Source organism: Cibotium barometz, chromosome 54 (assembly GCF_041138505.1).
Source record: "Cibotium barometz isolate CiBa-2024 chromosome 54, ASM4113850v1, whole genome shotgun sequence".
NCBI lineage: Eukaryota > Viridiplantae > Streptophyta > Polypodiopsida > Cyatheales > Cibotiaceae > Cibotium > Cibotium barometz.
In genome coordinates, this window is record NC_141099.1 from 34,438,032 (window position 1) to 34,449,945 (window position 11,914).

The 11,914-nt window shown below is 41.5% G+C and overlaps 1 protein-coding gene across 2 annotated transcripts; it reads left to right on the forward strand.

The window, feature by feature from the left end:
• The first annotated feature begins 1,370 nt into the window (after nucleotides 1–1,370).
• Nucleotides 1,371–9,019, forward strand: LOC147608079 (BAG family molecular chaperone regulator 4-like). Of its 2 annotated transcripts, XM_086789779.1 has the most exons (5): nucleotides 1,371–2,277; nucleotides 2,930–3,186; nucleotides 3,272–3,418; nucleotides 8,210–8,264; nucleotides 8,471–9,019. In XM_086789779.1, the coding sequence occupies exons 1-5, from the start codon at nucleotides 1,956–1,958 to the stop codon at nucleotides 8,590–8,592; spliced, it is 903 nt and encodes a 300-aa protein (XP_086645905.1). In that variant the 5' UTR covers nucleotides 1,371–1,955; the 3' UTR covers nucleotides 8,593–9,019. The 2 variants fall into 2 exon arrangements, with proteins under 2 accessions (XP_086645905.1, XP_086645904.1); XM_086789778.1 differs by having other exon boundaries at nucleotides 8,210–8,582.
• Nucleotides 9,020–11,914: the final 2,895 nt, after the last annotated feature.

Genomic DNA, 11,914 nt, shown 5'->3' on the forward strand with positions numbered 1-11,914 from the left:
AGAGAGAGAGAGAGAGAGAGAGAGAGATGAGACCTCTCGATGGCAATGCTAAAAAAAACCATCTCATTGTGTGTCTTGCTCGGTTACAATAAATAATTCATGGTTGGAATTTGGCATTGCCTATAGGTTCAAGGAACGTAAACCATGCATTTTGAATATGTTCTCTACTTTTAAGTACTAAACCTCATATACTCTCAAGCATTATCTTTATTTTCATTGGTAGGAGAAAAACATATTTTTTAACCGTGCCCCCATGATGAGGCTGGCATTATTTAACTCTTCCAAAATTGCTTACTATGTGGACCTTTAAGTGGAGTCGACCCTTTAAGTGTGCCCCCATGATAAGGCTGGCATTATTTAACTCTTCCAAAATCGCTTACTATGTGGACCTTTAAGTGGAGTCGACCCCTTAAGTGTGCCCCCATGATAAGGCTGGCATTATTTAACTCTTCCAAAATCGCTTACTATGTGGACCTTTAAGTGGAGCCCCATACCAATGCTAGAGAAAAACTTTTTTCAAAGCCAGTGAAAAAAAAAGACAAGTTGGAGTATACCCGACATGGAAGGATGTGTGGTGGGATGATGGTCCATACCAATGGTAGAGAAAAACTTTTTTCACACAGCCAGTGAAAAAAAAGACAAGTTGGAGTAATTCAAAATCTCATTCTTATTTATTAACTGGTTTTTATAACTATAAACCTGTAAATTTTGTCGGTTTTTGTAAAGACGAGAGTAAAGACAATCCCTTTTTTGAAATTTAATTGGTGCAAAATACACTAAACTTGACTAAAGGATGGCTATTATCTGGGGCTAGTTTGAATCGAACTCACCCCTTCCCCCCACTCCATCCAAGGGGTGAATTTAAAAGGAGGTGTGACATGTTTCCTTCACATGGGTACCGTTTTGGCCGTTCCACACGGGTAGACCTGGTCACAAGGGCCGAGACAGCTGGCAAATACACGTGGCGAATATCCACGGTCTGATCGTGGAAGGAGTCCGGACAAAGCAAAATAATTATCGCTAAGCACCAATATATTAGGGAGCCCATTTGGGATTAAGGTGACTGCATGGACTGCGTTCTCCTCTTTTTTGAAAGCCTATCCGACATTTGAGCGCCAGCGCGGAGAGCTTGGTCGCAGAAGATGCTCGAACTGGGCATCGTTTCCTCTTGTAGCAGGACAGAGATGAGCACGGAAGAAAAAAGAAGAAGGTGAAAAGCTTGTAAACTTTTGCGCGGTTTCCTGTCGCCGGTTTACTTGTCGGATATCGAGAAAACCTGTGTGTGTGTGTGTGCGCGCGCGTGCGCGTGTTCGTGTGTGTGTGTGTGTGTCGGGGGGGGGGGGGGGGGGTTCTATTTGAGGCCGCCCACATGCGGTGTATTCTTGGCTTGGCACATTTGATCAACCCAACTTGCTGCATTGCTGCAATGCTAGCAGTTGATACAGTGCATAATAAATTCACATGTATGCAGGCATCATCTAAGATTCTCTGATTAGCAGTGCCCACGTAGTCCCTAACAGGCACCAGGCACAAAGCTGACTTTGAAAGCATATTGCATGCTGAAGGAAGCCAGTCTCAGCATAATACATGCAGACTTCAGTCTAGGCATGCATAATCTCACATGCATACGTTTCTGTAAGCACAATGCTGCACAATCTAACAGGCAGATCTCAGTGTAAGCATGATGCCTGCATAATCTAACAGGCAGGCCTCAGCCTAAGCATAGTACATGTATAATCTAACAGTCTAAGCATAATACATGTTTAATGTTATTATTAAGTCATAATTCAATGCTAATCTAACAGGCAAAAGCTACAAAAGAAACATCACAATTAAGGTTTCATTCAAGCAGACTTGATTTACAACACAACTGGCAATTGCCTACGTTGACCTTTTCCTCCAAGAATCCTTCCTTCTGTTTTGCGGCTTTCTCCTTTGTAACCAACTTCTTGCTTATGAAACTATCTCGATTCTTCAGCAAGTCCTTCTCCAGGCCCTGTGCTGAGAACAAACCAGCACAAAAAATGCCCCAGAAAATTCCTGAGCGGGCGCAAGCAACCAAGGTCAGCCACACAAGAAGCTCCAAAAGCTTTTCCTGTGGCAGTGCAAAGGAAGGGCTGGAGGTAATTGACTGGGAATTGAGACCAGGTGGCATGTTGGTTCAAATAAGGGATAGCTCACTGGATAGCACCCCATCTTCAGGACCCTTGATCAAAGTGAAAGTATCCTATGGCCTTTACCAGCATGAGATTACCATCCCGTCGCAGGCCAGCTTTGGTAGAGTCTGTCTCCTTTTCTATCTATGCATAGGAGTTTACGTGTATAAAATTGTGTGTGTTGTGTGTGTGTTTATGTACATGCATACATACTCTCTCTATGTTTATGAACTCATGTATGTGTAATCATGTGTGTGTTATATATGTTTTTATCTACATAGTATATGTGTATTCACACACACACACACACACACACACACACACACACATGCAAATGATAGATTTATATGTGTAATATATGTTTTTATCTACATAGTATATGTGTATTCATGTACACACACACACACACACACACACACACACACACACATGCAAATGATGGATTTTGTAAATCACTCTCTTTCTCTCTGTACATGTATGTCTGTAAGTATATGCATGAGGTAAGCATACACACACGCAAATGACAGATACGTGTAGATACACACATACACACATACATGTGTATATACACATATATACCTTTATATATATGAGTTTAGACATAGGTCGATCTACATACGTAGTGCATGCATGCCCACAAGTTGGCATGTGTTTGCTTGTGCACACACACACCCACATAGACCTGTGGGCATGCATGAGCATACACAGCCACATACATGTTTTTGTCCGTGAATACACACAGCTTTCTTTATTCATACATTCCTTGGTGACAGGGGATATGAAGTGGCTTCTAGCACAGGAGGTTGGCTTGCAGCCCCATGAGCAACGTCTAATATTTCAAGGGAAAGAGAAAGACACTAGTGAGTTCTTGCACATTGCTGGGGTGAAGGACATGGCAAAAGTGATTCTAGTGGAGGACCCTGCGAGCAAAGAGAAGAAGCTAGAAGGGATGAAGAGAGACAAGAATGTTGGGAAAGCCTTACAAGCAGTGGCACAAATACGAGGGCAAGCAGATAAACTTGCTGGACAGGTATCATGAGTTGTGATGGGATGGTAAGATCATATTTTCTTGGAGATGCAGCGTTTTAAGTCATGGAATTTGCTTATGATTGCAGATTTCTGCTCTAGATGGGGTTGTTAGTAGTGGAAGCAGAGTGGCAGATCATGATTTTAGTGTGCTTGCAGAATTATTAACGACACAGCTGATGGAACTAGACAGTATTCATGCTGAAGGAGAAGCTGAACTGAAAAGAAGGATTGAGGCAAGTATTTGATTGAATTGAATGGCTTTTAATATACCTTTGTTAGGTTTTGTTCAATGGTAAAAATGATTTGTGATACCATGGGCCTGTGTCATCTTTCCTGCCTTCAAAGGCTCACATTAGGGTCATTCGATCTCTCTTCTTATTTAGCTCTAGTCCAATAATGTCCACAGCCATCTGAGCGGAGTTGGCGATTCTTTCTGTGTATGCGTTTTTTGTTTCCATACTTATCTGCAACCGGATCTTGACTGCAACTGGTTGCAGTATCTTAGGTCATGCCCCTACTACTTCTATGATGCGTCAGTCTGCTCCTATTGTGAGTGAAAATGTGTCAGGGTAATGCATCCCCTTCCTTGGAGTGCAAGTGTAGTGGTCTACCCCTTCATGTTCATTTTTATTTCTTCCCTTTACAAGAATCACAACAAGAGATATTAATATTTGAGTATTCCTAGCCCTAACCAACTATGCTCACATGCATCCGGTCTCCCACAGCCCCCGGACGTGATGTCTTGGAACCGTAGATTGAGATCTGCCAACTTTTTCTCTGATGGTGTTGCTGGGTGAACAATAGACTACTGGGTGTAGACATAAATCAATGCACTCTTATCTTTTTTTCTAATTGCTCGTTGGGCTTGGACATGTGAAATTAGTGGGAGTCTAGGAGGGCTCCTATCCCCACGAACTATGATGTGCTCAGGTAAACCGTCCACAATGGTGAAGGTGTCCTGCTGCCAATCAAGAATCGCATGTTCTTGGAACCACTAGCTGCCGACAATCATGTCACACACTAGGAGTGGTAAAACAATGAAATCTTGTTGAAATGTAGTTGTTTGAACTTGAAACTCAAACTGTTGAGCTTTGTGAGTATTGTGTGTGTGGAGGCCAGGTGTGAACCCGTCCACGACAAAATTGCACGTGACACTAAGGTACAACCCATCTTCATAGCCAACTGCGGAGAATTGGCATCCTTAGAGCTACCCATGTCGAAAAAGGACAATGAACCGTTGTCCCTTCGTTGTGCCATAGGCACGTATTAGAGATTTTTTTTGCGCCTCAGCCTCACCCTCTTGCTTATCGTCAAATACCACTAGGGGTACTAGATTCAAAGAGGGCAATAGCTGAACGACATTCCTATTTGAGGGTGGGGAGGAGTGGGGGTAGCTTGGGCGGTGGTCATTGTAGATGATGATGCTTTGGTAGCTTTCTTAGCTTGGCACTTGGTGCAATCCTTCTTACCATGGCCTAGTTGATGGTGGTTCTTGTCTTGGTACCGCTTTTGCTCGTCTAGTTGGAGATAACATCTCCTTATGGCCTTCTCCTCGGGCATCTTTTTAGGCTTGTCCTTTGCGGTTCCGCCCGAGTTGCTTTGAGACATGTTGTCCTTATTGTCTTTATTACTCTATGTTCCCTTATCTTGTTGGGATGAAGATTACTGCTGACTGCTGGCTGCTGGGGTTTGGGGCTTGACTGGACTTGCTTGGCCTTTCCTCTGTTTATCATCATTTCCTGACTCTAAGCTAGAGTCAGAGCCCGGTCATATGATTGAGGCTCGCAATTCTGTACAAGAAATCCACCCCCCTCATAAATTGTTTCAAGTTCTCTTCTTCTGACATCCCCGCTGACTGTTGTGCCATGGTTATGACCTTGTTTGTAAAATTCATCCTCCAAATTGGTCATGTACTAGGGTTGGGTTGGAAGAAACCTAGCTTTGAGGTCGGACACAAAAATATCCCATACATAATGAGTTGTGCTTGTGTTTGGACTTGTATGAAGAGCTGACCCAATGTTGCCACCATCAAGTAACGACTTCCCCAGTGAGGTATGAAGCTGCCAGATGGACTTTGTATTTGCAACTTTATCTAACGGAAAATACGGAACAAATTGGTGTATAAATTGCATAATTGCAGAATGATCACACTTACATCATACTTACTGAAGTTTGGTTGAGCTTGAATGACGGTGGTGGAGGAACTAGGACCAGGTGCCAACTTGGAAGTGTTGCCATCAGAATGGCGTGTAAGGTTGCCAGTAATTGCTGATGTTGGAGTTGCATGACTTCACGATCAAGCTGATGTTGATACCCCAATGCCACGTGTTCTTCGTGGCATTCGGCTTCCTCTACCTTTCATTCCTCAGTAGGTTTCCATCATCTTTGCTCTTCAGCTTCCTTGCATTTGGCTTCCTCTACCTTTTGTTTCTTAGCAAGTTCTCGTCGTCTTTGCTGCTCCATAAGAAGAAGCGTGTGTTCAAAATTTTGGGGACCATGCTCCTTTGGCTGCTCTTTAGGCTGATCTCTATGCTCTTCTGTGTCTTTTGCTTGCTGTAGTTGTAACTTGAGTAGCTTATTTTGTTTCATCAGTCCTTGAAGTAAAATGTTAGTGCTTTGCAGAAGAGCTTCTTCTTTTGTTGTGTCTTCATGGACACTTTCTGCTGCAGCAGGCAGTGTCTTCGTGGACACTTTCTTTTGCGGTGATACCTTCTTTGAAGCTACTTTCTTCTTTTGTTGACATGATGAATCGCTGAGTGGTTTTTCCTGATCTCAGCTTTACCATTCATGGAATGCTCTCACTATAGGTAGTCGAGTCGGGTCAACCAAAAGCTTTGATACCAATGTAAAATGCAACTGGTACGATCGTGTACTGCCCACCGTTATACTATAGGTAGTCGAGTCGGGTCAACCAAAAGCTTTGATACCAATGTAAAATGCAACTGGTACGATCGTGTACTGCCCACCGTTATACCTTTATGTTAGTGAGCATGAAGCAATCCACTTTACTCTTTATTCCTGGGAGATAGAGCTTAAGAGAGAGAATCTAGAGACGACAACAGATTGGGTTCCAATCTACCCACTTAAGGGGCCCCTCCTGCAAGCAAGAGTTTTTGCTTTTATTGCTTTTGGAAAACTTTACAATGCAGAAAACTTATTGAAGACGGTTGAATGAGGATTGCCAAATGCAAGGACGATGTAGACCAACCGTCTTCCGAACCATCAAATTGGTTGAAGACAACTCTGAAGCCACTTCGGAGAGCCCTATGCACACCCAGATCTGCTGAGGGAGATGCAAATAGTGAAGGCTGAATGCTGAAGATAGCTTCAGACTCCCTTGGAATGTAGCATAATGAAGTGCTGGCTGAATTGATGTATGTGCAAGTGCAAAGACTTAAGCACACATTCTTCTGCAATGTTTTACTGCTGAAATCTATGAAAGAATGAGATGATTTATGCAAGGGCTGAGGGGACTTCTTATATATGCATATTTGCTGCTGGTTGGTCATGTTTACTGCTGTTGGCCAGTCAATATATGCTCATGACTGCTGATATTTAGCATTAAATTCTATCACTTCTCAACATCATTTCACATGTGTGCTTCGGCTGTCCTGGCTGCTGACTGACTGCACTGAAGCTGGCCGACTGGCCGCCCAAGACACTGTAAGGCTGCCAACTGGGTGTAAGGCTTTTGTATGCCCTCTTCTGGTATGGCCCATGGTGGCCCATAAACAAGGCTCATAGCGTTGATTCTCTGCGCTAAACCACTTCTACATTCTTCTTTATACTTGCTATGCGAAGATAACCTATATGCACTAACCTATATGCATGACTATTCTTCAAGTGGGTGAAGTGAGAGACTTTGACACCTAAAGCTTGGAAAGACCTATGTAGCTTGTGCATGACATGTCCCTGAACTAGGGCTCACAAGGGTCACGGCGTGTGACAAATAATCCTAAAAAACGTACTACTTCTGTACAAGCATGGCACTGATGATGAGCTAGTGTGTCACATTGCACCTCAATGCATGGGTGCATTGAGGTGCAATGTGACAGGGAGGTTCTCCACCGACATGACATGCTCCCATCATAGAGGCCGGACTCTCTTTTTGCCCTAAGATTGGTCCTGGCTGGGGAGAGATCTTAGGATAACCATCTATCCAGATGTAAAAACACATTGGTGTTTTCCATTCCCTTTCCACTTCGTCCATGGCTCAATATATCCATGGTACCATTGTATTACTTACAGTCTCATAGACCCTTGGAGTGTTCCGTAGATGTGTCAACACTGGCTTCCATCAGACAAATTTGGCATGGCAATTATTGTGTTGCGTTCTTAGTTTCAGCACAAAAGCTTTGTAGGATGCCTTGAACCCCAAGCAAGACCACAGTTTAAGATTGGGGGTCCATTTCTACTGTGTTTCTACAACATATGAAGCCTCTTCTTACATTCACTCCTCTGTTTCTCTGAATGTTTGACATGCAAGAGATGATGATGACAAAATGCAGGATCGTTAAATTCTCTTTTGGATAATGGAGAAGAGAGTAGATTATTTTGATTGACCTATATCTCGCGATGACACAGGATGCAAACTCTGGCCAATGCATGACATGCTTTTTGAGAAGTTTCTGCTGTTGGGGATACTTGACTGCACAAGGTTTCATTGCTGTACTCCTATGGCTGTAGTATTCCCCTGTGTTCTGCCTGATGCTCATAGTTCTCTCATGGTCATTTGCAGGGCTAGGTCTGCAGCCATGTAAGTTCTGAATTCCTTGCAACCCAACTGTTACCTGCAAAACTGAATTGCGCTTACTGCCCACCTAGGTTCTAGTGTTCTTGAGCCCACAGTGCTGTATGCCTCATGGTGGAACACCCTTCCTTGTCAGTGCTTTCTACATCTACCCAAGTTTCTTTTCTCACTGCTTCCCCTCCCCTCAGTTATGATGGGTCATGACATTTAATGGTGAATCATGATGTTGATTATGTATGTAGAATGCTTATCTGAAGGTGTGGCACACTTGCAGGTTAGAAGGGTGCAGAGTTTTAAGGAACATTTGGACGGTCTAAAGGTTTGTCATGGTAAGCCTATCTGCAGTAATGCGGTTGTAAAAACCACTCAATGGGAGGCCTTTAGCTCAAGCTTGGGAAGCTTGACAGTGCCTCCATCAGCTCCGGCTACAATGACCACTAACTGGGAACTCTTTTGAATGAATTAGTAATTTTGGTGAATTTCAAAGAAAGTCTTAAAGGAGGAAAAGCTTACGTCTGCACAAATTTGCAACCAGGGAAAATCAACCAAATAGAATTCACTCGAGTACACACCATGACACATTATTGTTGGGTCCAAACTGCAAATTTGAACCCGAAGAAGCTAAAGTGCAACCCATGTGTGAAGCTAGTATATTGATCTTTGTTATTATTATTATTATTTAAAGTTTGGCGACTAAGCTACTATTTTTATTACAACTTGGATATGTTGGCTACAACGCACACCCATCATTCGACAAGTTACAAGAATGTCTCCACCGTAACTAGCGCGATTTGAACCAACAACCTTAGGGAATAACGCAATCGCTCTATCCATTGAACTACTCCGTAACTTGATTTTGAAGTTGAAATTTTTAGGCTTGTTTCTCAAACCCTTTTTAGGTGTACCAATCAATCAGATGGATGCATATACAATCAAAATGTTTATGCCAAATATGGTCGTTCATACCAACTCTGTGGTTGTTGCTAATTATGGATGTACATGAAACCTTGATGGATTGGGTAAAGAGAATGTGGGAGAGAGCTTGAGCTTGAGTTTCTTGCAAGCAAACACACATACACACAAGAGAGTGCAAGACAAAGAGAGATGGATGGTTGAATTTCTTTTATTTTCTTCTCTTCTCTACAACCATATAACTAAAAGATAAGAGTATTGACATAAAGGAAAAGTACTCTTCTATAACAACATACAAATGGTCGGTCTATAGTGTAAAATCGTTGTACTCGATAAGACGTTTGTTGGTTGCTTCTTACTACTACAACTCACAGTAGCACTTCCAAATGAGAACATAAAACCACTGGTAGACTCTCATGTCTGCAATATTACCAGCAGCCAATCAACATCTGTGTATCCATATAGTTGTATCTATGTACTAGTCTCATAGAAAAGTCCATAATTAACTGTGGACTTTATGTACATGAGAATCCATCTAGTTGTATCCAATTGTGGTTTCTTAGGGATTTGCATAAATTGACTCACAAGTCCAATAGCATGGCTCAAGTTTGGTCTAGTAATGGTCATGTAGATCAGCTATCCACTATGCGCATGTATGTAGTGGGATTCTCTAAAAGCTCACTTGTATCTACGGAAAGCTGTGTTATGCTCTAATGGCATTGAAATAGGCATATAGTTTGTCATATCATACTTGGATAACATGTCTAAGCCATACTATGAGGTGATCTCACCATCTCTATGCTCAAGAAATATAGCAGCTCACCCAAATCCTTCATCTCAAACTTCTGCTTCAAAAGTCTCGTGACATCATGTATATTAGTATCCATATCATCAGTGATAATCAAGTCATCCACATAGATGACTAATAGCATAATCTCTTTATTTGTCTTTTTGACATAAAGCGAAAAATCTGCATTGGATATTTGAAATCTAATGGTAGCAAGATACTCCCTGATTTTGTTTGATCATGTTCTCGGAGCGTGTTTCAAGTCATACAAGGCTTTGCGTAACCTGTACATAAAATCTGGATGTGCATCACTCTCATAACTTGGTGGTTGTATCATGTATGCTTCTTCTTGTAAATCACCATGCAAGAAGGCATTTTTTATATCCATCTGATGTAAAGACCAATCCTTTGTTGCAACTATAGCAATGACAACTCTGACGGTTGCCACTCTCGCAATTGGGCTAAATGTCTCTTCATAATTAATGCCATAAGTCTGTGTATAGCCTTTAGCAACCAATCTTGCCTTATATCCACTCATTGAACCATCAGTGTTATGTCTGACTTTATATATCTACTTACATCCAATTGCCTTTTTTTCCTTAGATAAAGGCACTAACTCCCATGTTGCAATTGCATCCAATGCTACCATCTCCTCATTCATGGCATCTTTCTATTTCTTATTTCCAAGTATTTGATAAAAATAATTGGGCTCCAATTCTTGTATTGCTTTAACCATGTATGTATAATGATGGGTTGCATATGTATCATATTTTAACCTGTCAACAGGGCACTTAATCCTCATAGACTTGCGTACACTTGGGTCACTGCCAAGTGTGCTTAAAGTAGCCCTGGTTCTTCTTACACTAGGAGTAACCACAGATGGAATCTCAAGCTCCTCAACAAGGCTCTATTCAGAGCCGTTAGAGTTACCATGCACATACGAGTGACCTGCTGATAGATCATGCACAAAAGGTTGATCTATCTTTTTCTTCCTTTATGTGATACATGTATACCTACATCTGTCCTTAACCTGCCTGACTATGGGCTAGCATTGGATCCATTGTTAGAGGACTCTCTAGGTTCACTTAGTACCTATGATGCTTGTTGCTCTACATGTGCAGCATTAGCACTTCTTACATATGTATCTTCTGTTGTCCACTGTTGATGTATACTAGCTACTCATCTCGTCAAAGACAACATCTCTGCTTACTCGCATCGCACGAGTGGTAGGGTTATAATATCTATAATCTTTCTGCTCCGTAGCATAATCAATAAAGATGCATTTCTTTGTCTTTGGATTCAACTTTGTTCTTACTTCATCAGGAACATGCATATATACAATACACCCAAACACTTTTAAGTGAGACATATCTAGTCTTATGCCTGTAAACTTTTGTTCAGGCGACTTCATATCATGAATAACTGCAATGGGTATCCTGTTCATAATATATACAACAGTTGCTATTGCTTTTGCTCAAAAATAATGTGGTATATTCTTTTCAGTCATCAAGGCATGTGTCACTTCCGCAATGTGCTTGTTTTTTCTTTCTGCAACACCATTCTGTTACGGAGTGTATCTGTATGTAAACTCTCTTGATTCTTTGCTCTCTCAGAAAATCGCTGAGTTCATTGGAGAAATATTCTTTCTTACTATTTGATCTCATGCATTTTATTTGCATGCCTTTTTTCTTCTCTAATTAAGGTTTTAAATCTCCAAAGTGAGAATACCTCACTCTTTTTCTTCATGAAGTAAACCCACACTTTTTTGAGTAGTGTGGTTTATCAATGAATATAACATAATATCTGCAATCTCGAATTGTTGCAGTCTTGGTTGGTCCCTATACATTTGAATGTATGACATCTAATGGTCTTGCACTGATATGTTTTTCATGTGGGAAAGCATGTTTGGCCTGCTTACCAAGTTGGCATGCTTCTCATACTTTCTGCATACGATCATCCTTAAACTTTAGCAAACTTGCAACAATATTTTGGGTCTGCATAGACTTCAGTCGTTGTATATTTACATGACCAATGTGCTTGTGCCATGTGTCCATATTTGCAATGACACATGTTCCATGCACAAACATGGTTGTCTTTACTTCAGGCATGTTCAAATCCAAAGTAAACATCTTGCCTTTTCTGCTACTCTTTGTAAGTGACACTGATTTTTGAACTCTTTTACAAAATATCCTTGAGAATTAAACCTTACTTATAGACCCTGCTCAACCATCTGTCCAACAGAAACCAAGTTCTTTATAATATTTGGAACACATGAAGTAC